General features: G+C 49.3%; 2 protein-coding genes and 1 pseudogene across 3 annotated transcripts in view; 2 read left to right on the top strand and 1 right to left on the bottom strand.

The window, feature by feature from the left end:
- The first annotated feature begins 2,079 nt into the window (after window positions 1–2,079).
- LOC127484071 (U2 spliceosomal RNA) lies at window positions 2,080–2,251 on the top strand (annotated as a pseudogene).
- Window positions 2,252–7,153: 4,902 nt separating this feature from the next.
- ATG14 (autophagy related 14) overlaps window positions 7,154–27,742 on the bottom strand; it is a 62,986-nt gene continuing 42,397 nt past the window's right edge. The window contains exon 11 of one of the 2 annotated variants that reach the window (XM_070053637.1): window positions 7,154–19,885. In XM_070053637.1, coding sequence (XP_069909738.1) covers window positions 19,658–19,885 — 228 coding nt within the window. In that variant the 3' untranslated portion in view covers window positions 7,154–19,657. Of the gene's footprint in view, window positions 19,886–23,072; window positions 24,899–27,742 lie in introns of those variants that run through there. The other variant, XM_070053636.1, reaches the window with a different exon arrangement.
- Window positions 20,038–23,157, top strand: FBXO34 (F-box protein 34). The gene is given in 2 exon segments (XM_017348317.3): window positions 20,038–20,117; window positions 20,120–23,157. Coding segments are annotated over 2 exon segments (2,088 nt in total). The 5' UTR covers window positions 20,038–20,044; the 3' UTR covers window positions 22,135–23,157.

Genomic DNA, 27,742 nt, shown 5'->3' with positions numbered 1-27,742 from the left:
TGTGGGTGCAGGGGCCCAAGCACTTGTGCCATCTTCTACTGCTTTCCCAGACCATAGTGGAGAGCTGGGATTTGACGGCACCCATATGGGATGCCGGCACTGCAGGCGGCAGCTTTACCCTCTATGCCACACAAATGCCGGCCCCTCCTCACTTCTGATCCAGGTTGCTTCTGATGCCTACCCTGGAAACAGCAGGTGATGATGGCTCGGGTGCATGGGTCCCTGCCACCTTTGGGTTATGGGCTCCTGACTTTGATCTGGCCCAGACTTGGCTGTTGTGGGCATTTGGGCAGTGAACCAGTGGATGGAAGATTTTTTTCTGTCTTGCTGACTTTCAAATGAAATGAAAATAAATTTAAGCAATCTTAAAAACAGGATTTATGAAATTTCTTTAAATAGCAAAACTTCCTATGCATTTATGTTTTTATATATATGATTATTTTAAAGTTTTGTTTCCTTTATATATATATATGATTATGTTAAAGTTGTCAAAGTTTACCCTTGTACATGGAGATTCAGGAACTTACTAGGCTGCTATACTTGGGTTATAGGATGAAGAATTGAAAGTCATGCATTTAATTAAGAAATGGATTGATTGGGCTGGACCACTGTTCTTTTCTGTTGTTTGACTTCTTTCAGGTTTATCTCCTTTTCTTTCTTTCTTTCTTTTTTTTTAAGTTGCTCTATTATTTATTTCCTGTTAAGTTTTCAGTAATGCATGTAGAATTGGCAAGAACTGTTGGTGCCCGGAGTCTGAACCAGGAAGGGGAGACTGCATCAGACAGCATGGGGATTGGTGGGGTGGGGCTTAGCTCCTGCAGAGCTGCCCTACCTGAGTAACCCCTGAATTCCATAGCTCCTGGCTCCAGATCCAGTGGTGTGCAGCTTCACACAGTGTGTGCATAATGAACAGTTCAAAGTTTCTTCCTCCAGTGTTTTACAAATGCTTCCATGTACTTCTCTTTGAAAATTAATAATTGACTTCGGTGCAGTGGGTTAACTACCACTTAGGATACCAACATCCCTTAGCGGAATGCTAGTTTGAGTCCTGGCTACTCTGCTTCCTATGCAGCTGCCTGCTAATTTGCCTGGGAAGCAGCAAATGATGGTGACTCCAGTCCTTGAATTCCTGACACCCATGTGGGATAGTATTCTTGATTCCTGGCCTTGGCCTGGAGGATTCATTTTCTCTCTCTCTCTCTCATTCTCTCATTCTCCCTTTCCAATAAATAAATCTTTTAAAAAATAATTATAGAAAAAGTTAGCTATGTTCAGAAATAGTAGAGTGACAAACTTCCCCTTAGTAGCTTCAGTAATTTATCATATGGTCAGTGTTCTTTGATTTGTATTTGCTACTATTTCTTCTCTCCCATTTTATTTTGGAGGAAATCCCAGATATCAATTGTTCAATCTAAATATATTTTAGGATATATCTCTGTGAGCACTTAAGAGATGCACGCACATATGCATGGATATATATGGTCTCATGCTTATATAATCTTTTTTTAATTCTATGTTTCACTTAGGGTCCATACATGTGTGATATATTTGATTGATTTGACCTGCTAAAAAAGTTTCTCTTAGGGGCCAGCACTGTGGCGTTAATGGGTTATGCCTCCACCTGCAGTGCCCCACTTCTGATCCAATTCTCTGCTGATGGCCTGGCAAAGCAGTGGAAGATGGCCCAAGTGCTTGGGCCCCTGCACCTGCATGGGAGACCCAGAAGAAGTTCCTGGCTCATAGCTCTGGACCAGCCCACTTGCAGCCATTTGGGAAGTGAACCAGCGGATGGAAGACCTCTCTTTCTGTCTCTCCTTCTGTCTGTAACTCTGCTTCTCAAATAAAAAAAATAAATTTTTAGGAAAAAAGGCTTCTCTTAATGTATAGGCTCCTCCCATCTTTCATTTTCTTATTTTCACTTGGAAGTTGTGTGAAGAAACTAGGCTTTTTGTTCTGTAGTTTCCTGCGGTCTAGATTTTGCTGTTTTGTAACCCTCAGGTGTTAACATATTTCTGTCTACTGTGTTTCCTGTAAATTGGTAGCTGACTGTAAAGGATTGACATGTTAGAATTGATTGCTGTCGCTTTTCAGCCTTTTGGCTAAGATCAAGTGTAGTATCTGTTCTTATCAGAATTGATTTCATAAGTTTTCAAAAAATTATTTCAAAGGCAGATTGACATAGAGCCAAAGATCTTCCTTCTGCTGGTTCATTACCTAAATACTTGAAATAGCCAGGACTGGACCAGGCTAAATGAAGAGCTCAGAACTCAGTTATGTCTCTCCCGTGGGTGGCAGGGATCCAAGTACCTGAACCATCACCTGCTGCCCCCCAGGGTATGCATTTGTAGAGCGCTGAGTCGGGACTCAAACCCAGGCACTCCTATAGGGGATTTGGGTATCCCAAGTGGTATCTTAACTGCTGCGCCAAATACTTACCGGATTACTTTTTAAGAGTACTTTTACTAGGAGTTATAGAATGGTTTTGTTTCAGTTTAATGGTATTAGCAGCTACTGATGATCAGTGTTTAGACACATTAATATACTGAAAGTTGGAAAATGGTGGTGTATAATAATTCCATTTATTTAATCAAAACCTGTTAGGAAATACAATTTTATATAGAGCATTTAATGGCTTTATGTGTATTTTCTTTTGGATTAGTATTCTCTTTATGACATTGTGGCAGTGATTAAAATGCAGTGTGATCTGGTGTTGAGACTTGGGGCACACTGTCCTGGGAAGTTAATGATATGGACTGCCTTCAGAGCTCTGCTATTCACCTACTTTGGAAGTTGTCTTAGAGTGTTTACTAATGGTGATTTCCCAGCGATAAATCATAATTAAAGATAAGTACACATTCAAGTTGATGTGTACTTCCCTACATACATATATATATATATATTTTTTTTTTTTTTTGACAGGCAGAGTGGACAGAGAGAGAGAGAGAGTGAGACAGAGAGAAAGGTCTTCCTTTGCCGTTGGTTCACCCTCCAATGGCCACCGCGGCTGGCGCGCTGCGGCCGGTGCACCGCGCTGATCCGATGGCAGGAGCCAGGTGTTTCTCCTGGTCTCCCATGGGGTGCAGGGCCCAAGCACTTGGGCCATCCTCCTCTGCACTCCCTGGCCACAGCAGAGAGCTGGCCTGGAAGAGGGGCAACTGGGACAGAATCCAGCGCCCTGACTGGGACTAGAACCCGGTGTGCCGGCGCTGCAAGGCAGAGGATTAGCCTAGTGAGCTGCGGCGCCGGCTACTTCCCTACTTATATTATAAATAGCTTTCCCCCCCTCATTTGAAAGGCAAAATTAGAGGTAGAGACAGAGAGAGAAAGAGAGGTCTTTTGTCCTCTGATTCACTCCCCAAATGGCTGCAACAGCGGAGGCTGGGCCGGATCAGAGCCAGGAGAGCTTCATCTGGGTCTCCCACGTAGGTAGCAGGGGTTCAAGTACTCGGGCCATCATCTGCTGCTTCGCTGGGTACATTAGGGAACTGGATTGGGAGTGGAGCCGCTGGGGCATGAACAGGCACCCACGTGGGATGCCAGTGTTATAGGCAGCAGCTTAACCCACTGTGCCACAGCACTGGTGCCAGTAGCTTTTTTTTCCCCTTAATATTTATTTATTTATTTATTTGAACGGTAGAGGGAGAGGTCAGTCAATCAATCTTCAATTCACTGGTTCACTTCCTAAGTGGCCACAATAGCCAAGGCTGGCCTAGGCTGAGGCCAGGAGCTAGGAACTCTATCCTGGTCTACCACATGGATGGCAGGGGCTCAAGCACTTGGGCCATTTTTCACTGTTTTCCCAGGCAAATCAACTGGGAGTGGGATTAGAAGCCGAGCAAACAGGATTTGAACTGGTGCTCTGTTAGGGGATGCCAGTATTGCGAGTGGAGACTCAACAAATGGTGCCACAACACCAATAGCCCCTATTGTAATGGCCCCTAAATAGCTGTTTTGAAATCTTCGCTGCTTATTTAAGTTTTAAAAATGAATTCCTGTACTTAGTCTTCTAAACATTGCTTCTAGGCTTAATTTGGAATCAGCAATAGAATCTAAAATGTCTATACTAAGGTATGAGTATTAGTACAGGGAGCTTGGTTTCTAAATTGAGCTGGTTTTTTGGGGAGGGAGGCATGGGATTATAAAAGGGAGGCTTGAAAGATACTCTGATTTTGTTCTGTTTCCTTGTTTACAGTAATACCTCATTTCATAACTCCTACATTTTATATTGGTGCCTTTGAACACCTTTCAAATATTCTGTAAATATTTATAATGTATTTTTGTTTGTTTTTGGGAAGAATGAACATGTTAAAAGAAAACCAACCAGTGACCTTGTAGGTGTTTCATTCAGAGCAAGCAGCTGAGGTTAAGGTCAGCTGGAAGAGAAGCTGTTAGGATTGATCATCTGTGGGGAGATTAATAAGAGAGGTTTTCTTCAGTAAATCTAAAAGTGACCAGGTAGTTGACTTCTTTTCTTTCTTCATGTCTTGGTCAAGCTCAGTCCTCTGGAGGGGAGAAGACTTCTGTCTTACAACCCAAAGCTAAGTGGTCACTTCATCTTGCCACTAATGCTTTTTTTGGGTCTAACAGAAAGTTATGTCATCGGATAGAAGTGCTTTGTATAGTAGAGATGGGTGTCACACTCTCAGCCTGTGTTCCAGATGAAGTGTGTCTCATCTAAAATCCGTCTTCATTCAAATGCAGTTAAGATTTTTTGAGTCAGGCTCTAAGGCAGTAATGGAGGCCAGGCAGATTAGCTCCCTGTCCTGGGAAGCTTCCATCTTGGTATGGTTAGCCACAGATTTCCCCAGTTAATAGACTGGCATTCCACATAGGTTTCTTTTTTGTCCTGTTCTCTGACCACATCCAGAGTTGCTTTTTGAGGAAAGTCAGATTGTGTCTGTATAAATCGAGGAGTACAAGCTAGGTTTTAGAATTTCACTGCATACTATTATCTTTGTTGGCTGTGAGTTTGTTATGTAGAAAATGGGTCATCTTTCAGTAAAACAAGAAACCTGCTAATGAATTTCTATTTTGTGCTGAATTGCATTAGGGTTTCTTAGTTTATATTTACTGAAATAATAATTCTTCTGTCACTTCTTTCTTCTCCTCAACATTAGTTTGGGCTAATAGAGTTAAAATTACTCTTACATTGTTGGGTTGATAGTAGCTAAGTGTTGTTGGATTGAGAAAAAGCTAAGTGTAAATATGGTTACTGTATGTCCTGTATAGGTAATTTCAAGTATTCTATTCCATTTTTCAACAGAATTGTTATTTATGTATTTGGCAGTGGCACAGAGAGCAGCATAGAAAGGAGAGAGAGCTTCATCCACTGAATCACTTCCCAAATGCCCACAACACCCATGGGCTGGGCCAGGCCAAAGCCAGGAGTCTCTAGGTCTCCCTAGAGACTAGGTCTCCCGTGAGGATTACAGGAATCTGTAGACTTGGGCCATCATCTGCTGCCTCCCAGAAGCATTAGCAGGAAGCTGGGTTGGAAGCTGAGAAGCTGGACTCAAACCAGCACTCTGATGTGGGATGTGGGCATCCCAAGCAGCAACTTAACCACTGTGCCACACTACCCACACCCAAAATTCGTTTTTAACCTAGATAATAAGTAGTCTTTAGGTCGCTGCTCTTAACCTTGCATCCACGGACTCTCTGAGATTCAGACAGGCAGGCAGTCTGTGAGTCTCCTGAAAAAAGTAAGGCCAAGCTTTGCAGAAGTGTACCAGTTCCTCACGAGGGCTCCATATTCTTTCATCGAGTTTCAGAGGCCTGGTGACTGCAGAAATATGAAGTCACTAGGATACTTTATATAAGGGAGTTCTGGTTAATAGGAATGGCAACAGCTTTCCCTTTCCAGACATGTTTTACAGTTAAGTTAGAAGGTTATAGAAGGTGTTATTGGAACATTGAACTCCTGAGTCATTTGAAGCATTGTCTTAGGCCAACTTGAATAATACAGATTTCATATCAAAATGGCTTCCTTGTTATTTTTTTGTATATGATCTTAAATCATCAGATTTTAACCTGTGAATTCTAACATTTACCTCATTGTGATGGGCTGAATTATGTTCCTTCAGTTCTTGTTTTAAAGCCCTAGCCCCCAGGACATCTGAATATGACTGAGTTTAGAAAAAAGGGCCTCAAGGGACTGCTAGGGTGAGTCCTAATGTAGTCTGGCTTGTGTCTTCATAAAAGAAAATTTGCACACACAAGAGTGACATGAGAGGCATGTGTGTGCATGGAGCAAAGACCTCATGAGGACCCAGGGAGAAGGCAGCCATCTGTAAACCAAGGAGAAATCAAAGCTGCTGATACCTCAATGTTTGGTATCTAACCCTCAGAACTGGGGCAGGCAGTGTTCTGTCACCTAAGCCACCCTGTTTGGGCTGTTTTGTTTTGGCAGCCCTAGCCCACTAATACACTCATGATGAAGTAGCAGTTGAGTGACAAAGGAAAGTTTGAAAGTATAGCAAGGTAGCTGCATCCCTTTGTTCCACTTTGTTTTTGGGGAAACGATGAAGGTGTGTGTAGTATAGCTCTCAGTGGTCCATTACGTGGAAGAGATGGTAGGAGTAGAAAATCTAGATAGAACAAGTGTTAACTTAATCTTTATTCCTGTGTTAGTTCCTATTACTGGTCTTTACTCTTTTACTTAGCATTTTAGTTTCCTGCTTGCTTATGGTTATATTTTCATGTCATTCACTTCTATTCTTTAGCATTTCTCATTCAGTGGAACTGTTTTAACAAACGAATCAATTATATGTTGGCTCCAGACAGTGTCTCCCTGTTTTCCTGTGTGCTCCCTGTGGTCACACTCCAGCTTTATCCTTGGATCATGTCACCTGCCTTCAGGCCTTTGCTGTAGACTGTCAGAATCAGCTTTTTAAGTTTGTCTTTGCCAAAATTAAGATCTGGATATTTTGATACCTATTTTATTGCTAAGCTGATTTCAGTACACTGAACTGGAAAATTTTAAGGTTAGGAAATGAATTAAAGGCTCAGGAATCAACATGTATTTCTCAAGTTTGCCATGAGGGCAGAAATTCCTCAATTTCCTTCCTGCCAAAGCCCCAGGGCCCAACACAATGCCTGGTAGTTGGAGGGGAGTTAAATATTTAATAAACAGATTAATTTTAAGTAAAGTGTTAAGCCAGAGGCAGCCAGGATGAAACTTGGTGTTCAATCCAAACTGTGCTTCCTTTCCCAGTTGGACTCTCAATCTCCACTCATGAAGCAAGGATAAGCCTGTGTGGGATACCCCTTCAGCAGGCCCTCCATCTGCTCCTTCAGTGTGGCCCTTGTCTGCTTCTCACCTCACCATGTTGTGTGTAGTGAGAGCAGGGGCATTGGCCCCACCTGCGTGCGTATCCAAGCTCCTGGATAAATTTACAGGGCGATCCTTGGCAAGTTCCATAACCTGCCTCTGCTTTGGTTTCTTCATCGACACTTTTTAGGGTTTTGGGGATATTGTTAAGCATAAAACAGTGCCTGGCACACAAGTTACTCTGCTCTCACTTCTTTGTGTCTTATCTTTAGCTCTACCTTGGTTTCTTTCTCCATGCATTAGAAACAGTTGTTCTGGAATGCTTGTCTTCGTGGTCCCTTTGGAGAGTTGTTAGGCAAGATTTACCCAGGTGTGAAGATACTCAGACTCTGACTCAGGACTGTCACTGTGACAGTCATTTCTAAGGACATACCTTTAATGCGTGAGGCCTTATCCATGAATGTGTTACGCTGTAATGTCTAGGGTTGGAGGGAGTGACTGAAATTCTTGCACTTACATATTATCCAGATGATGGGTTTGAAGATCATATAATAACATGGAAAATACCTACTTGTGATTAAAAAGTTCAGTGTTGTACAACATGATTACAGCTTTGGTGGTAGTATGCCATATTTGCAGCCAGGAATTTCCCTGGGATGGAACTTGAAAGGCTCCTTGCATTTCATTCCCTGACTTTTATTTATTTTTTTGCAGATTCTGGATTTAGGCAAAACTGGTTCTGTAGGCCCCAGTCTTGCCCCCAGACTAGGTGTTTGTACCTTGTTGAAAGCCATTCCAGTGTGATATATGGTTTGAGGAATTACAAGTTCAGATTGTGCAGAATGGGATGGCTGTGGGTCTGTAAAATGAAGACAGTCCCTGTGCACACAGGTGATACTTTGATATGAAGGATAAGAAGTACACAAGCCCAGTGTGTACTTAGCAGCTAGCATTGCGATTCGGGCTCTTGGATGCCTAATGGTTACTTTTTATCTCATGTAGATTTTTCATGTTACCTCCTTGGAATTACTACTCACTGTTAACCCCGATCTTTAAATTTGCTTTGATAATTTCTGAAAACAGGTCCGAAAGCAGCCAACTTTTCAGCTTTCTATTGATCTTAAGTCCCATTTCTTTACAAGTAATAATTCCCTTTTTTTTTTCTTTCCTCAAGTCTCCCTCACGCTTGCAGGAGCCCAAGGACTGGGGCCATCTGCTGCTTTCCCAGCCATTGCCGCCACCTACTCACTTACTATTTCACCCCCAGGTGGCGGCAATGGCTGATAAGTATAGCAGGCCAAAGCCAGGAGCCTGAAACTTCATCTGCATCTCACATATGTGACAGGGGCCCAAGTACTTGGGCCATCAGCCCCTGCTTTTTCAGCGCATGTTAACAGGGAGCTGGATCCCATCGCCTGCGGCCTCCCAGCTGTGCATTAGCAGGAAGCTGGATCAGAAGTGGAGGAGCCAAAACTTAAAGCAGACTCGCAGATGTTGAGATGCAGGTGTCCTGAGGGGTGTCTTTATATTTTGAAATTAATTTCTTTATTTGAAAGTCAGAGAGAATGCGAGGCAGAGAGAGCATCTGAAGTGCAGAGAGGCATGCTGGCTTTGCTGCACTTCTGACCTGGTGGCTGTAGGTTTGTCAGAGCACAGTCTCGTTCTGCACTTCTATGGTTGGTCCTTATTCTCAGGCAGGCTCTCCTTTGGAAGGCAAGGATTCTGTTTTACTTACAGGGCCTGTAGTAGCACCCTCCCAAAGAGACAGGCTCTCTCTCACCCCTGGTATCAATTCCTGGAAGACTGCCTGGCCCTGGTGGGCTCACATGCCCACCCTAGGTGAATCCCTGCATCCAAGGCGATGGGACACCCTGGCCCACCTGGGCCAGGTGCCCACCCCTGCTGTGATGAAGTGGGTGCAGGAATGAAGGCTCTCTGGTGGGCGTGGACCTGCAGCAGCCGTAGCCCCTGCTGAGCTCTGGGTTCATTTGGAGCAGAGGTGACTTGTAAAAAGGCAGCATGGGATGCCAGAGCAAGGACTGGGGCCGTCTGGCGCCTCCCGCCAGCTCCCTGCTGTGACATCTCTAGCCAGTGTTGTCACCTCTAATATGGGGACAGTGACACATATACTGTCGCCTCTAGAAGACAGAAGCCCTGTCTAATTTTATAGACTTGGAGGCTGAGGGTTGTGAAGGTGGTGTTGTATCGGTTAAAGAGTTGGCCTTTCTGCTTTCTTGAACACGCGTATGCTAAGGCTGGTTGAGTTCACATAGACGGTAGGTATGATATCACCAAAGTGTGACTCTTACAGGGCAGGACACCTTGGCTGTACCTGACAATAAATGAGCTAAAATCCCTCCTCCTTAAAACAAACAAACAAAAAAACAAACCAGGGAGCTGGATCAGAAGCAGAGTCACCAGGACTCTTAACTGATGCACCAGATAGATGCTGGTGTTGCAAGCTGCAGCTTAGCCATTGCTCCACAGCACTGGCCCCTTCACATAGTGTTAGCCTAGATGTACCTTGCTCAGCCAGGGTACAGATTGCTCTTTAGTCTTGGCACAACGTATTCTAGAGGCATGTGCTAGAAGTAGTAATTGTCACTGAAGAGCTAGGCTTAGGCTGTCCCTGGCAAACACCATGGTGACTTTTTCTGAAGCAGTCCTCTTCAGCCCAGCCCCAACCCAGGATTGCTGAGAAATCTTCTGTCTGCATTGATATTACAACCAAACTGTTTTGCTTGGTGCATTAATATTTGTTACCTTCAGTTTTTATTCCTCACCTCTCTGGGATAAGCCATTTTAAACTGAGTTACCAATAACTTGCTAATGGGCCAAGCTAGGCTGTGCCTGACTGGCTTATTATGTTAGATATCTGGTGTAAGATCATTAACCAGGGTGCTGGTGTTGTGGTGCAGGGGGTTAAGCTGCAATTTGAAATCAGCATATCAGAGTGCTACTTTGAGTCCTGGCTATTCCATTTCCAGTCCAACTTCCTGCACATATATATATATATATATATATATATAAATTTTTTTTTTTACAGGCACAGTTAGACAATGAGAGAGAGAGACAGAGAGAAAGGTCTTCTTTCCATTGGTTCACCCCCCCAAATGGCCGCTATGGCTGCAGCCGGCTGGCGCATTGCACTGATCTGAAGCCAGGAGCCAGGTGCTTCCTCCTGGTCTCCCATGTGGGTGCAGGGCCCAAGCACCTGGGCCATCCTCCACTGCCTTCCCGGGCCACAGCAGAGAGCTGGACTGGAAGAGGAACAACTGGGACAGAATCTGGTGCCCCAACTGGGACTAGAACCTGGGGTGCCGGCACCGCAGGCGGAGGATTAGCCTAGTGAGCCGCAGCACCGGCCCTTGCTTACATTTTTGGAAGGTAGCAAATGATGGCCCAAGTACTTGGGTCCCTGTCACCCATATGGGAGACTTGAATGGAGTTCCTGGCTCCTATGTTTGGCCTGGCAGTTGCAGCCATTTGGAGGAGTGAACCAGCACCTGGAAGATCTCAGTCTTTTCTTCGCTCTATCACTCTGGCTTTCAAATAAATATTGTGGCATTGTGGCACAGTGGATTAAACTGCCACCTGCAATGCTAGCATCGCATGTAAGTGCCAGCTGGAGTCCCACATGTTCCACTTCTGATCCAGCTCCCTGCTAATGTGCCTGGGAAAGCAGCAGCTGATAACCTGAGTACTTGGGATGCTGCCATCCATGTGGGAGATCCAGATGGAGTTCTAGGCTCCTGACTTCCGCCTGACCCAGCCCAGGTTATTGAGGCCATCTAGAGAGTGAACCAGCACATGGAAAATTCAATGTGTCTCTCTCTCTGCCTTTCTCTATAACTCTGCCTTTCAAATATTTTTTTTTTAAAAAAAGATTTATTATCTAACTCAAGGTGTGTGTGTGGGGGAGGAAGGGGGACAAACAAGCAACAGTGTGGTGTGGCATTTACACTCTAGAGTTAGTGACTGCTCTTATTTTTCGTACCAAATGTTGTCAGCTGCTTTGGTTTGAACAAGATTTGTGGCTCTAAACTCATGCAGACATTTAAACTCCAAAGTCTTCCCAAAGTCTCAAGTTAATGGTAGTAAGAGGATGGAAGCTTAATCTGGCTGTGATGGGCCTGGTGGGAGATGTGTGGGTCATTGGAAGGCGTGCCTGGGAAGGTAGTTCCTGGGAGAGAGTTGGTTCTAAAAGCTGGGCTGGGTCCAGCCACTGGCTCTGCATCCTAGCCTTCCGTGTGATCAGTCCTCTGCATACATTATTGCTAGCCTCTGGCCTCACAAAGTAGCCAAACCTGAGGAAAACCTATGGAGCCCACCAGAACTCGGACTGTGAACCTCCAAAACCATGAGCCAAAATAAGCCTCTTTTTTACAAGTAGTTTGTCTTAGGTAATAAATTATAGGAACAAAGATGACTACTGCAGTACCTAATGGATTTTTTTTTTTAAAGATTTATTTATTTATTTGAAAGGAATAGTTAGAAGCAGAGGCAAAAGCAGAGAGAGAGAGGTCTTCCATCCGCTGGTTCATTCCCCAAATGGCCACAACAGCCAGAGCTGAGCCGATCTGAAGCCAGGAGCTTCCTGTAGGTCTCACACACAGGTACAGGGGCCTAAGCACTTGGGCCATCTTCCACTGCTTTCCCGGGCCAAAGCAGAGAGCTGAATTGGAAGTGGAGCAGCTGAGTCTTGAACTGGTGCCCATATGAGATGCCGACACTGCAGGCGGCAGCTTTACCCACTATACCACAATACTGGCCCCTGGATTTTTTTAAACTGCATTCATGGGTGGCTTTAAAATTTTTATTCCCTGAGAGAGATAGTTTTATGATAAAGTTAGGTTTTGTTCAAACAGGACATGTATTAAAGCTAGGATCAGCTCTTCAAAAGTACTACATATGAAAGTGATGTCAAAAATTGCTATTGCCTTAAAATATATTTAAAAATTTACAGTGGAGTGAGTATTTGGCACAGCAGTTAAGATACCACTTGGGACACTCATACCCCATATGAGAGTACCTGAGTTCAAGTCCTGGCTCCACTTAGGATTCCAGGTTGTGGCTCATATAATTGGGTCTCTGCCATTCAAATGGGAGAACCAGATTGAGTTCTGATCTCCCAACTTCAGTTTAGCCTAGCCCTGGCTGCTGTGAGCGTTTGGCAGGTGAACTGGTGGTTAGAAGATCTCTTCATGTCTGTCTGTCTGTCTGGCTCTCTCTCGATGTAAGTGAGCAAAAACTTAAAAAAAAGATTACATTGATCTAAAGTATATATAAATACATGGGATGATGATTGGTTTCAAAGTAAAAGAAGCATTAACCCACTCAAGGAAGTATTGGTTTGTTATGCTAAAGGGGTACCAGTTTTTCTCCCTTTATTTCTGTAAGAAGTATATTAAGTAAATTAGCAAGGGAGTTTTTGAAAGGACATTTCAATATGTGGAAGTCACGCTTGTTAATGCTCGGTATACTTTTTAGAATACATTAATGGCTTTTAAAAAGTTTTTTATCTAGGGACCAGCACTGTGGCGTAGTGGGTAAAACTGCTGTCTGCAACCAGCGTCCCATATGGTCACTGGTTCAAGTCCCGGCTGCTCCACTTCCGATCCAGTTCTCTGCTGCCTGGGAAAGCAGTAGAGAATGGCCCAAGTCCCTGGGCCCCTGCACCCACATTGGAAGACCCGGAGGAAGCTCCTGGCTCCTGGCTTCTGGCTTCTGGCTTCGGATCAGATCAGCTTCTGCCATTGCGAACAACTGGGGAGTGAACCAGCAGACGGAAGACCTCTCCCTCTCTCTGCTTCTCCTCTCTCTGTGTAACTCTGACTTTCAAATAAATAAATAAATCTTTTTTTAAAAAAAAGTTTATTTATTTGAAAAGTAGAGTGGCAGAGAGAAAGATCATCCATCTGCTGGTTCACTGCCCAAATACCTACACTCGGTAGGGCTAGAGTGGGCAGAAGGCAGGAGCCCAGCACACCATGTAGGTCTACCACATGGGTGACAGGGGCCCAAGTATTTGAATCCATCTTCTGCTGCCTTCCCAGGTATGTTAGCAGGAAGCTGGATTGGAAGTGGAATAACTGGGATTTGAACCAGCTCTTGATAGTGGATGATAGCATTCTAAGCAGCGACTTAACCCATTCACCACATTGGTTCCAATGGATTGCTGCTTTTTAAAGTTTAACTTTTTGTTAGAATTCATCTGGATCATTGGTGTTCATTCTAGTGACCTCTAGCAAATACAAGTTTTCATCAGCTCAGGTAGCAGTACTCAGGTAGCAGAGTTTTGTGGGTGTTTGGCATTATGTCAGAGGAGCAATGGGAAGTAACTTGGCGAGGTACCCTTGGTTCTCTGGGCTAAACTTAGATGCTCTTGGTTAGTAATTCTTCAGTTTGTCCCTACCCCGAATTGTTACTTAGTAATTCACAACTGGCTGGGCTAGCATTCCTTGCTGCAGGTCCGCCCCTTCCATCCCTACTGCAAGAAATCGGTGGTAGATGGAGGCAGGGGACCTATGTAGACTCAAGTAATACCACGACATCAGTCTTTGGTCACAGTGTCAGACCACGTTAGGTGTCGCTTCTATTGTGATCGCAGTAAAAGGACGAAGAAGGGGCCGTCCTTCCCAACTGCTCCTACTCCTTTAAAAATGCAGTTTGGATGCTTCTTTGTCCCATTAAGCTTATCATAAACCTTGCTTTATTTTCTGGAAGTTAGCCTTGTTTAGTCTTTATCTATCTTATAAAGAACCTTGGATCAGGTACAGCATTTAGATACCACTGAGAATCCTAAGGTGGAAACTGGTGCAGTTGTCAAGACCGTATGGCACCAAAGGTTACTGTCCTCGTGAACAGGTGATAGAGGGGTTTGCATTGTGTAGTAACTGCCCACACCTCCGGAGGCAAAACTCAGGGTTCTATGAAATGCTCTTTGAGAATGTTCCTTGAAAGGAAAAAACAGACGAATTCTCTCCCTGAAAGAGGCGTCCCCCGGATTTTGGAGCTCAGTTTGAGATTAGTCTTCTCTGACCGCTGGCTTCCTTAGGTGTGCGGTGGGAGTTGGGTGCACACGCGGAGCGTCCGCTGTGCTGCCGCCTGCTCGCACGCTCCTGCTCCAGCAACTTCTGCATACGCAGGAGCGCCGTGATGGGTCTGCCTGGTGCATCACTGCTCAGGGCAGGGGGAGGCTTTCCATGATATTTAAGAAAAACTGACCTAATTTGAAAGATGAAAGCTCTCTGAATAGATGCTGTCAGAATCATCTCATTGTGTTTGTGTTGTAATGGAACCTAGGTTTCTGATATGCCTTCCTTTGTAGTGAGGAAACTATAGGTCAGGAGATTCTGTGTCTATTCTAATTCTAATCTTTATTTAATCACAAGCTAACTGCAGGCTTCACAAGTCATTTTGTGTCTATTTCCTCATTTTCAAGAGCAAAGCAGAATTTCTGTTCACAAAGTACTTTGCCGTGTAGCGGTGCAGGGAAGAAGGCTGTGCTAAGATGTTTTCTGGAGGATTTCAGTTTTAAAGAAATGAATGGTGAATGTACATGCTGTATACTTTCTGTTTTTAGTACTGTGACTTCTGCAAAAAAAAAAAAAAGCCGATTTTCAAGAGGCTAATAAATGACTCCCTTTAGGAATTAGGATTTCTGTACCTTTATTGAAGCAGAAGGAAAATAGGAAATGGTTTATCTTCTAACCTGTTTTGTTAGGCAGGGCTGAAGAGGAAGAGTAGGTTTCTGCCTTTGATGTTGTAACTTCCTAGAAGGTGTGGTCCTTCCCCCAGTCTGACCATCCACTGCCCTTTAGCCCTCAGATCAAGTTGACCCTTCTCTGGACAAGAGTTAGCATTGATCTTTAGACTTCAGCATGGATGCACCCCACCCCCATTTTTCTCCTTGAAGAAAACAAAGTTCAGCTATCTTGTGGCTTCATTTTGGGATTGAACACTATGTTTAGGTGAGAATTTACCCAACTTCTTTGAAATGGACTTAAGATATCAGTGTCTAAAAAGAATACTGGAAATATTGAAAGCAGGCTTTTGGTCTTTACTGGAGTGCAGTTCAGTTTTAATTGACTTGTTATTGCATCTCACCATATTCCTGGGAATAGTCTGAAGCCATAGGTGTGACCAGAGACTTCCCCCTTCACAGCTGATCTTTGGGAAAGAACTGCTGTAGGCCCTGCTCTTGCCTTCTTGGCCACTGTGGTTTCTCTTAGCAGGGTCACCAGGTGTCTCCATCATCAACTGAACAGTGCGTTGTTGACTTTGCTGCAGAGTCTACAAGTGACCGCTCCCTCCTTTCATGTGTTTCTGCCCCACGGTTACAAAAGCAGTACATGCGTGTTGTGGAGTATCTTGGACAACGGCTTGTATTCTCTGTCCAGGAAACTTTCTCATTGAACCTTTCTGTACAGCAGATGTCTCTTCCTCTCCTTTTGCTCTTGGCCAGTCCATGGCCAGCGTGCTGCTGGATGGCTCTGGTTCAGGCCTACCGGCCCAACAGTTCCTAAACCTGGACTTCCCTCCTCTGCTTGCCCTCCGGCTGGGAGGGAGGTTTCACTCTTCTTGCTGTTGCCAGAGCTGTGAGATGAGACCCACTCTGATGCCTGCGCTTCCTCTACCTTTTAAATCGGTCCTCAGACTCCTGCTGATTCTCCCGTTCACTCATTTTCTTGTCTGCACTCCTACGGCCTTTTCTGTTCCTTAGCTACTGACTGTCCCGTGTACGTTTGAACCTCCTATACCTGTGGACATCTTCCTTCAAGACTTTGCTCAGAAAACCCTGACCTGTTCCTGCACCTTTGAGACCAAGCTCACTGCTTGGCGGCCCCCTCTCCCCACCTCACACACTCTCTCCCCCTGGCTGCTCCTCTGCCCCGCGGCCTCTCGCAGCACCCTTGCTAACCTCGGAACATGCATCACGTGTGTTGTAACAGTGATTTTCTGTCTCCTCAAGGGCAGCTAGTGATATAAGTGTCCAGCCCACAGCCGTTAGAAAATTTCTGATAATAAGTGAGTAGAACAATGAATGTTTGTAGGGTGGATGTTTGTACTTTATGGTCCTGGTTGCCTTAAAATTGTATCTTGTGATGTGATTGGCCTTGGCCTGCTGCTCCCATCACAGTCACCAGCATGTGAGGTAGGAAGGGCAGTGCAGAGGTGGAGCTGCTAGGCCACTGGGCCGGCTGCAGGCACCGGCCTGGCGCGATAGGGAGGCTCTCCTCCAGCTCACGCCAGGGCAGCAGAGATAACTCCGTGGAAGGCGTGGCAGAGCGGTGGGGGTGCCGGGGAGGAGGGATCCAAGATTCATATTCTGGCTCTGTGGACTTGGCGCTTGATTGCAGGTTCTTTTTGTTTTTGAGGTGAGCGTGTGTGCTGGGCAGTGGGAAATGCAGTTTGGGAGAAGATGGCACAGGAAGTGTGGCATAGGGAGTCGTGTGCATGCGGGAGTTGAAACCACAAATAATCATGGGGTTTAAGAAGAGGACTGGTCTAGAAAGGGAACTCAGAAACTTTGTGAAGGGCTGCAGAAGGAGGAGAGTAGGCAGGGCTGTCCGCGACACGACCCAGCAGAGTTGGAGTTGCAGGGGGAGCTGGGCAGTAAAAGGCCCTTGACTTCATTGTGCGTTAAAGAGCATCAGCGATGTAAGTGGATGGCTCTGTTTTCACCCAGCCCTTAGACGGCTGCTTCAGCGTGGACCGCATGCCTGGCTATTGTCGGCAGTTCCACCTTACTGCCATTATCACCAATCCCCTAGCCCAGACCTCGGGCCCGGCTGACTTGACTCTCTTAGTCTCTTTCACTGGATCTAACGCATGACCCAGGAGCCCTTCTAGCTTCTGCCAAAGGTTAGAAACAGATTTCAGGCCCAGGGACCTTCTTTTTCTGAGTCTAAGGAACACTGGTGTGTAGGTGCTGTGAATTGCAAAAGAGTAGGATTTCATTATAACAGACTTAAAAATACAGTTGTGATGAAGAGACTGGCAACCATGGAAACCTGGCTGGAACTTTCCGCAGTGTCTGTGTGGGGGCAGCGAGGTGGAGGTGGGGAGACGGCCTCCATCTGCTGTGATCTGTTGGGAGATGGAAAGTTTGTATGTTGTGGCTTCCTGCAGCAGATGCCCCTGGTGCCTGGCATCATGTCCTCTTAGTTCACCAAAACCCAGAGGCCAGCCAAAATGCAGATTTTCACAGCCTCCTTGAAGTCTGACCAGCACCTTTCTTACTTTCTGCCTAACAAGGGAAAGAGAGCAGTTGACCCTGGGCAGCTTCCACCCAGGAGAGGAGGCCAGCAGGTGCCTAAATGTCCTGCATCCTCCTGGGGGCCACAGAATCATCCCTGCTTCCCGGTGGTCCCCTGGCTGTGGTCCTTACTGGCTTCTTTCCCTGTTGCTCTTTGCCGCCTCATACCCCTCGCCTGGGATCATCACCTGTTCCTATCTTGCTTCAAGAATGTGTACAGTGCTGTGCCAGCTGGCCTGGACTTACAGGGCGAATGCAAGCAGAGGCCTTCTCTGATGAGTTTCTTCTTCCCGTCTGTCTGTCAGCAGCACCTGAAACAATGTGTGGGGAGGAAGGCGGAGAGCACACACTGTTCGGTGCATAGTGGCACACACATTGCTAAAGATTAATTTACATGTATTCATAGTGTGTAATGAGATCATTATGCGAGCATTGATTGGGTTTCTCAACAAACTTTCTTTCATTTCACTTAGGGGGTTTGAAGGGATATGAAAACTCCAAGTAGTTGGCACAGAAAACACTGCATGTGCCTTTTTTATTTTTATTTAGATGTCATCTTGTTCTTGAAGAGCTCTGGGTGGTACTTTTTATGAGAGTAGATTACAGAATATAATGATAGAAAGATACTGAAAATGCTTACGTGCAGAAAGGAAGAAGAATTGCCAACGATCAGCGAGATCTTGATGTGATCTACTTCAGGGGAATGTTTTCAAAGACGCTTTGCGTGCCTTAAATGCAGGCTTTCCTCTTTACCTGGCTCAGAGATGTCTGCGCCTGTATTTCTTCTAGCTGAGCCAGCCTCTAGGAGGTTGAAATGAAAGGTAAACTTGTTCCAGATGATCACACTCACTCTTGACAGCTAAAGCTGGTATCTGAAAGCGATTAGCATGGAGGCTGCCACACTGCAGGCAGAAAGGAAGATTGTGGCATGAACGAGAAGAAAATACACAGAGGTACCCAACGTGGAGCCTGGGCCTGGTGTCCAGGGGGAGGAAAGTGGGTCAAACGCAGCAGCTGCCTGACCTTTGCCACCCTCCCATGCACTTTTAGCTTGGTACTGTAGGCCGATTTGCGGGAGACCAGGCATCGCCAGAAAGCAGTCGGCTTAGTCCAAGATGTTTTGGGTAGCTGTGTGCCATTTTGACGTGTAAACTGACATAACCATTTGATACCGTATTTTACCCCTTCAGTTAACAGTTCAGCTCAGACCCAGAGAGGAAGTGACTTGCCCAAGCAGCACCTGGTCTGGCTCGTCTGTGCGATGCAGGGACTGTAGCACACAAGTCTCTGTCATGTAATCTTCACGTCTTATTTCTGAAATGGCTCCCAGACCCAACCTCTGCCAGGGAATAAAACAGATCCCTGTTTCCTGAGCTACTTGAAAATGTTTCTGGCTTTGATTTTAGTGACTGCTGGAAGCATGACTGCTAAGCGTTTAGAAAATCAAGACTAAAAAAAAAAAAAAAAATGTGAATTGGGCAGCTCCTGGAACAGAGTAGCTTCTGAGAACTCAACGAGCCGTGCGTCAGACGGCATTGGTGGAAGTCGGCAGGGAGCCAGGCCCAGAACACACCTGAACGCGCTGCAGTGAGTCAGTCGGTTGCAGCTTGGTGTGGTGGTGTCGATGCATAATCGATAAACCGGCTCCTTCACCGCGATTGACTCCACTGGTTTAGGCAAATTCATGGCCGCCTCCAGATTATAATTTAACACTAGGTAGAGCAGTGCAGTAACTTTGGTGAACTGTTTTGTAAATAATGAAATGCTGGTTGTAATGATCTAGAAAGAAATACTTAGAAAGTCAGGACTGTGGAGGAGTTGTTTTTATACTTTTCCCCATCGCTTATATGCCTAATACTTGGATGTTTTCAGTAAATTTAATTTAAAGAATTATTTTAATGTATAGAATGTTAATGTCAGTTTCTGGAATTCATCATTGAAAATCAATTTATATTCTTCCCTGTACGACACTGAAAGTGATTATATTGCTTTTGTTCTTGATCTGTACATTAAAGCTAGCTGGAATGAGAGAGTTCATAAAGATTTAGTGAACGTGGGGCCGGCACCGTGGCTCACTTGGTTAATCCTCCGCCTGCAGAGCTGGCATCCCATATGGGCACTGGGTTCTAGTCCCGGTTGCTCCTCTTCCAATTCAGCTCTCTGCTGTGGCCTGGGAGGACAGTGGAGGATGGCCCAAGTGCTTGGGCCCTGCACCCGCGTGGGAGACCAGGAGGAAGCACCTGGGTCCTGGCTTCAGATCGGCGCAGCGCACCGGCTGTAGCAGCCATTTGGGGAGTGAACCAACAGAAGGAAGACCTTTCTCTCTGTCTCTCTCTCACTGTATATAACTCTACCTGTCAAATAAAAAGAAAGAAAAAAAAGATTTAGTGAACATGTAGAAAATACTGTTATTTGCTTGAACTTCCTGAGCTTGAGATAAAAAAAAAAACTTTCCTCAAAGCAAAATTGGTTTATTAATCAAATGTGTATTTCTTTCCTTCAGTGTCCGTGGTATGCACCGAAAGCCGCGCTGGAAGCTCCAGGAGAAGGAGTGCCCTCTGGGAGTCAGCAGGGAGACCCCGAGGGCCGCACGAGCCAGCGGAAGGCTGTGCATGAGGAGCCTGCAGCCAGCTGCATGCGCCCGGTCTGCCTCCCCTCGGCCTCTCTGGCTAAAGCCTCATCTCGCAAGGCTTTCGGGGTCCTTTCTCCAAATGTTCTGTGCAGCATGAGTGGGAAGAACCCGCTGGAGAGCTTGAAGGTCACGGCCAAGAAGAATGCCGCATCGGCCACGATCCACCAGGGTGAGGACGGGGGCGGGCCGCTTGATATCTGGGCTGTCGTGAAACCTGGAAATACCAAGGAGAAAATCGCCTTCTTTGCGGCCCACCAGTGTAGCAGTAGGGTAGGATCGATGAAAATCAAAAGCTCCTGGGATATTGACGGGAGAGCTACCAAAAGAAGGAAAAAGTCAGGGGATCTTAAAAAAGCCAAGATCCAGTTAGAGAGGATGAGGGACGGCAACGGCAAGAGCTGCCAACCCGAGCCTTTTGCGTGTGGCATCGAGCACTGCTCTGTGCATTACGTGAGCGATGCTGGGGACGGAGTGTACGCCGGGAGGCCGCTGTCGGTTATCCAGATGGTGGCCTTGCTGGAGCAGAGAGCCAGTGCCCTGCTGGCCAGCTGCGCGAAGACCTGCGCCAACTCTTCTGCCCTCGTGAGGCTTTCCGGCCCAGCCAGAGCCGGGGCCCCCACACCCGAGCCCTGCTCTGCCCCGGGAGCTTGTGAAGAACCCGCGGAAAAGGCACATCCCGAGGTTAGCGAATCACAGAGCGAACCAGTCCGTGTCCTTGACATGGTCGCCAGGCTGGAGTCTGAGTGCTTGAAGCAGCAGAGCCAGCGGGAGCCCGGCAGCCTCTCGAGGAACAACAGCTTCCGTCGGAACGTGGGCAGGGTGCTGCTTGCAAACGGTGCCCAGGCGGACCAAGACAAGACAGACGGAAGTGCCCCGGGGGCACCCGGCACTCAGCTGACGCCTGCGCGGTCTGTGTCTGTGGACTGCGGCCCCTCGAGAGCTGGCCATTGTTCCCCCCGGGGCGACCAGGCCTGGGACTGCGCCCCTCCAGGCTGTCCCTCGGCGCCCGCCAGCGTGGGATCAGAGCCAGGTCAGCCGAGTGCTGTGAAGAACAGCGACAGGTGTGATGTGGAAATGACAGAGGAACTGGCGAGGTCTCCCTTCCCTTCCCACACCTGTCCCCAGGCCGCTGAGCTGCCCCGGGCCGCTGCTGGGTGTGTGAGTGGCGAGCTCGTGCCCCTTAGCCGTCAGAGCCCTGAGCCGAGAAGGAGGGAGTCTCCGTGCGTTAGCGTCACCGTGGCCACGGTGGAGACGCGCCAGCCTTCGCCTGCCGCCCGTGAAGACCCCCTTCCAGGGATGCTGTTCTTTTTGCCACCTGCTCAGCACCAGTCACACTGCGGCTCCCTGAGTGAAAGCACAGCACGAGAGCCATCGGAGGCCCGCCGGCCGGAAGCCACTGCCCGAGAGCCTGCTCCCGCCACGGCGGGCGAGCCCCCGGCCTCTCCGCTGCAGACTGCGCCGCCGGCCCCGGAGGCCTCCGCCTGCAAGAAGCAGGTGTCCCGTGACTTTCTGGAGGCCAGGTTCAAAATCCAGCAGCTTCTGGAGCCTCAGCAGTACATGGCTTTCCTGCCCCACCACATTATGGTGAAAATCTTCAGGTTGCTTCCCACCAGGAGTTTAGTGGCTCTTAAGTGTACCTGCTGCTATTTCAAGTTTATCATCGAGTACTACAACATCAGGCCAGCAGACTCTCGCTGGGTTCGAGACCCACGCTACAGAGAGGATCCCTGCAAGCAGTGCAAGAAGAAGTACGTGAAAGGGGACGTGTCCCTGTGCCGCTGGCACCCCAAGCCCTACTGCCAGGCCTTGCCCTACGGGCCAGGGTATTGGATGTGCTGCCACCGGTCTCAGAAGGGCTTCCCTGGCTGTAAGCTGGGGCTTCACGACAATCACTGGGTCCCTGCCTGCCACAGCTTCAACCGGGCAATTCACAAGAAAGCAAAGGGGACGGAAGCCGAGGAGGAATACTGAAGGCCCGAGAGGCGGCAGCAGGACCGGTTCGTAAAGCCGCAGAGCACCTACCTAGGCACTGCTCTAGGGAGCCCCGCCGTCGGGCCCGCCATTGCTCAGGCATTTTCCGAATCGCCACCTGCAAGCCCTGCGAGAAAACCGGGCCCGTTCCCGAGGCGCCTCACACGTGACCCGCGCCGGTGCCCGTGGCTCAGTCCACTTGGCTGTGAATAACTGTGTGTCTCCCCAGACCCGTGCATCCTCGGACGGGGAAGACTCACGCCATTAAGGATGCTCAGAAGAGCCCACTGCAGACTGCAGGCAGGCCCCAAAAAGGGCTTCCAGAATGTTTGAGCGTTGGCGTTGTATTTGAAATAATGGAATGATGTCCTGTGGGAGGAGCGGCCTCCTGGATGAACAGTGTGCTCCGGAAGGGAGGCCAGCACCTTCCTGGGACCTCGTATGCCTGATCCTGAGAGATGGGTGTTTGCGGTGGGAGGTGGATGTCGTGCCCTGTGTGTTTACAGTGTATATAATGGTTGTGTTTTCACGGGGCTGTGAAAGTGCACATGAAACCCGAGCGCCTTGACCTTGTAGCTGAGTGCTTTGCCCTCTGTAAATAGCACGGTGAAAGTCCAGTTGTAAATAACAGACAGCTGACTAAACTCGTAATCACCACAATGCAGCTAGGATAGTGTTGCGGCTCTGATTGTGTGATTTTTTTTACTGTCTTGTCTCAAATTTGTACATCTGTGTAAAATATGAATGTTGCCCAAATAAACTATGAATGTTCCCTGTATAATATATGAATGTTTCTGAGAAGAAACTCTAAATAGTTAAGGAGTGAATCTATTCAAAGGATACCAAATAATGGTTCAACTGGACAACCTTCAAATTAGCATAGAGAACAATCCTGTTATATTTTAGTGGTCCACCAAGAATGAGAGAATATTATATAGTCAGATTATAAACATTCTGGTCTACTTTATTCTTTGGTTGCAAATTTTTTTTAAACTTCAATAAAAACATGCATTTTAAAGGGGACCTGAGTCTCCTCCTTTCTTGATGTAATGTTTTGTGAACTGAGTCACGATTCTGCTGTCCCGGCAGAGCGCCTCTTCCCTTGATACTGGAAGCGGAAATGCGGGTGCCCGTAATGCACTTCCATGGGGTTCTTCTAACCTGCACAGGCATCTTCAACCCGCAGACGCCATGAGCCCCCGAAGCTGCTTCGGGAAGCGGTGTCTGAAGACCAGGTTGGCTTGAGGTGGAGTAGCCGCAGGCCTGCAGGGAGGGTGCAGAGGGTGCAGAGCTGGAGCCGCGGCGCTCAGGGCTGAGGCGGGGTTTCCTCGGCCCTGCCTCCTGCGGTGTCCCCGCGACAGGCCCACCCGCCCCTCCGGCGGGCTGGCTGGGCAGGCGCGTGCAGGCTCGTGGCATATTTGTGTGACACGGAACCCAGGGGGCACCGAGCACAGCTTGCTTTGCTCTCAGGGGGCCCCGACTCCCGCGGCCGGGGTAGCTGCGAAAGGCCTGGGCGGGCAGCGCGGGCCCGGCGCGCCCCGGTGTGCGCTCAGCGGCGCAAGGTTGGCTGGGGCCTGTGCTTCAGGCGGAAGGGCTTGCGGCGTGACGGGGCGCAGTGCCGGGTCGGGGTGTGCGCCCGGAGTCTGCCGGGCGGGCGGGCGGGCGGGCTTCCACGTGGTTCGCAGAGCTGTGGCTCTGCGTGCGCCGCGGAACCCAGCGAGGAGGAGGGCGCGGCAGGGACGCCCCACCCCGTCGGCACGCAGCAGCCCCGGAAGACCTGTTCTGCGCCGTGCTGCGCGCGGGGGTGAGAAGACCGTAGCCGGGGGCACCGCTTGCCTCCGCGGCCAGGCCGGCGGCGCCCCCCACTTAGGGGAATCGCGAGCTGCGGCGCCCCCTAGCGCCGGCCTGGCCAGAGCCGCCGGACCCCGGGAGCGGAGCCTCGCCCACTGCGCTCCACTTTTGCCCGCAGAAAGACCCTCGCCCCAGTCAGCTTTTGCTTGGCGATTTGAAGGAAAACGCAGAAGCCAAGGCGGGGGAGCCGTCGGAGCACGCCTCCGCCCATCTCTGGGGCAGCCTGACTCACCCCTGCCCCGTGCACGAGACCAGAGACTCAAGGAAGGGGGAGGTAGAATTGCAAGTGCACTAAGAGCCGAGATTAAAATGTGCTTTTCCAAGGCCTCGTGAAACTGAATCTGGCGTTGAAATGGCCACGTGCATAGGGGGCGCCTCCGCTTGGCTGGAGCCCTCAGCGCCCTGGGCCCTGGGCCACACCCGTGAGGAGGGGGCGAGCATCCTGGAGATCTGCGGCCACACCAGCCGGCGGAAGCATTCCTGGCCTGGGAAGTCCCCAACCCTGGCGCCCCTGGGGTCCGCGTGGGAACTGTGGGCGTGTTTGGTGTGACGCAGGCAGCTGCAGGCTGACGGCGGTGGCGGGACACAGCGGTTCCTTCGTGCGCTCCCCTGTAATTTGGCCTCGTCAGTGCTTCCTGCCAAACTTTCTGGGCTGTGTGTGGCTGTGGGCGTTCCCAGGCGCTTCCCACGGCTTCAGTGGCCGGCCATCCTTGCACGCTGAGCCGACTGGCTGTGTGTCGTCCTGCGCCCAGCCCTGCCCGCGGGCTGCACACGCAGACGAGCCGGCGTTAGCGAGCTGTGTGTCGGGCACCGGCCGAGTTACGGGCCTCGCTCTCTGGCTGGTTTCTGGTCCTGTTCTTCCTGTGGGGTTCCCCAGGCCGGTGTTGCAGTCCTCATGACCTGGTGACAGTACCTGTGGGAAGGAAGTGTGCGGTCGTCCTACTGACCCCACCGCGCTCCTGAGCTTGTGGCGAGCAAACACTGTGGTGAGGCACCCTTGGGTGACGTCTCCTGTGCTAAGACCAACCTTCAGAGCTGGGAGCTGGGAAGGGAGCAGAATGGCGGCTCGGGGAGGCCTTGCTGAAACGGGGGCACGTAGCACCTGTCACCGTCAATCGCCCACGTCAGCCTGGGTTCCATACCGACCCCAGCTTCCGGCTGGCACAGCCTGGGAGGCGGCCCTGCTGCCCTGTGGAAGACCAGGATGCAGCTCCTGCCTGTGGCTTGGCACAGCCCCAGCTGCCGCAGGCGTTTGCGGAGTGAACCAGCAGATAGGAAATGGGTCTCTTGCCTTTCAAATACACGAGTTAGGAAAAGCAGCAAAACAAAACGTTCTCCCCTGTCCCCACCACCCGCTCCTTAGTTAGCAAGACTTCAGGCCCTGGAACAAATTCGTTTTGAACTAAGCTGGGCTAATGCAAAAGTTCAACCTCACACGATTCTACTACCCGTTCTTTTCTCCTTGGAGTGACACAGCCCACCGGGACTCAGTTTTCAGTGAGCAGCTGGGGGCGATCAGAGGCTGAAATTACTCCTGGAGGCCCTCTGTGCCCCGCAGCCCGCGGAGGCATCCACGGGGCGGGGCGCCTGCGTGTTCCTCTCCCTCCCGCCCCCACTGAGGCCACAGCAGGTGCAGGGGTGTCCGGTGGTCGTAAGCGGCATGCAGAGGTCCGTGAAGTTCTTAACCGAAGTCAAAGTGGTTTCCTGGCCAATGACGGTAAAATGGCCGGGAAGGGTCGACTCTGCACGACTCTGCTTCGCCGGTGGGCCCTGCCCACGTGGGGGTGGGGGTGGCCGCGTGTGGTGGGCGCCGGCGCACGGCCTCGTCCCGCTCCTGGGTTTTCCTGAGCGAGCTCTAGGCAGGGTCTGGATGGGGAGCCGCCGCACGCTAGCAGTGAGCGAATTCAGAGGGTTTCCTGGGAGAGCGTAGAGAAGCAAGCCCTCCTGTAGGGCCCAGGACAGGGACACAAAGCCCTCCCCCCCCCCCCGCCCCATCGCGGCCTCCACGGCACCCCAGGCTCCAGGGACCTCTTCTCTCCGGAGGACAGGGCTCAGGGCCTGCCTGGATCTCCAGGTGCAGGTCAGCGCCAGAACCGCCCACAGGGCTAGTCCAGTAACGGGCTGCTGGGCCCCAGGTCCCGGACGGACGGGGGACAGGGTCAGTGAGGCGGGAAGAGCCAGGGAACCAGCACCCTGCTCCTGGGGGTCTAGGCGCCTCGGGCAGGGAGGGGCCATCAGGAGACCCCAGAGGCAGCTGCGGGTGGACCGAGCCAGTGTTTGGTATCAGAATTGGCCTTTCCCGGCCCTCAGCCCCCCAGGACCTCTGCAAATGTCCTGGGACCAGGGAACCCCCTCCCAGACGCTCGGTGACCCTCGGGAGCACCTCTGTGCACCACCGGCTCCGGGCCCGTCATCGGCCAGTCCCGGCTCGGCGTGCGGACTACCACAGGTAGGCGTCTCACCCTGGTTCCATGTGGAAACGATACTTTGGAATGGTCCGGATGAAGATACGGATCTCACCTGTTTTTTTTACCGCTTTTTAATGAGACCACCCGAAAATGTAGACTCCTCAGCTGTGTCACGTGGCTCCCCGCCACGGCCGCTCTTGTCCACATTTTCTAAACCACACAGATGAAGTGCTGAGAAAGATTCAGTGGGTCTATGAGTTTTATTTCTAAAGCTTAAAAAAAGTTTGACATAAAAAGCTGTACGTATTTATAGGGTACCAAGTGCTGTTCCGATCCAGGTACACGTTGCACAATGGGCAAAGTACAGGCTTCTGTCTCCGCAAACGTTTTATGGTGAAAACATTCAAATTTTTTAATTTATTTTGAAGTGAAAGGGAGAGAGACTGCAGGAGCTGTGGTTCTCCTCTGCTGGTTCCGTCCCCAGTGTCGGGGAGCCAGGAACTTATCCAGGCCTCCCACCTGAGTGGCAGGAACCCACTACCTGAGCCATTTGCTACCTCCCAAGGTGTGTATCAGGAGGACGCTGGAACGGGCGCCTCTGGCGTGGGATGTGGGCGTCCCAGCCGCACCTGGATTGCCGCAGTCACTGCCAGGGCCTCCCCCTTGCCTTTTTAGAAAAGTACACAGCGCAGGAGTGCTACCCACGGCCGGAGAACTTCTCACTGCGGTCTCAGCGCTGCTTACATGCGCCATTCCCATTCCTTCCTCCCCAACTTCTAACACCATTACACTTTTTAAAGATTTATTTCAAAAGCAGAGTCAGGGAGGGAGACAGGGAGAGACAGTACGATCTTCCACCTACTGGTTCACTCCCACATGGGTAGCAGAGGCCTTGGGCCATCTCCACTGCTTTCCCAGGTGCATTAGCAGGGAGCTGGATCAGAAGTAGAGCAGCCTGGACTGGAACTGATGCTAGCGTTGCAGGCGGCAGCTTCACCAGCTACACCACAGTGCCAGCCCCCAGACGTGGGCATCTTAACTGCTAGGCTAAATACCTGCTCCTCTGCATCTTCTTAAAAAATTTATCTGAAAGGCAGAGTTAAAGACAGAGAAATCTCCCTAACTACTGGTTCACTCCCCAGATGGCCATAATGGCCAGGGCTGGGCCAAACCTAAGCCAGGAGTCTCTTCTGGGTCTCCCACTTGGGTGCAGGGACCCAAGCACTTGGGCCATCTTCCGCTGCTTTCCCTAGGTACATTAGCAAAGAGCTGGATCAGAAATGGAGCAGCCAGGACTTGAACTGGTGCCCATATGGGATGCTGGTGCTGCAGGCAGAGGCTTAACCCAC

The sequence above is a fragment of the Oryctolagus cuniculus genome, chromosome 12, assembly GCF_964237555.1.
Source record: "Oryctolagus cuniculus chromosome 12, mOryCun1.1, whole genome shotgun sequence".
Lineage (NCBI taxonomy): Eukaryota > Metazoa > Chordata > Mammalia > Lagomorpha > Leporidae > Oryctolagus > Oryctolagus cuniculus.
This window is presented reverse-complemented; position numbering and strand designations above follow the sequence as displayed.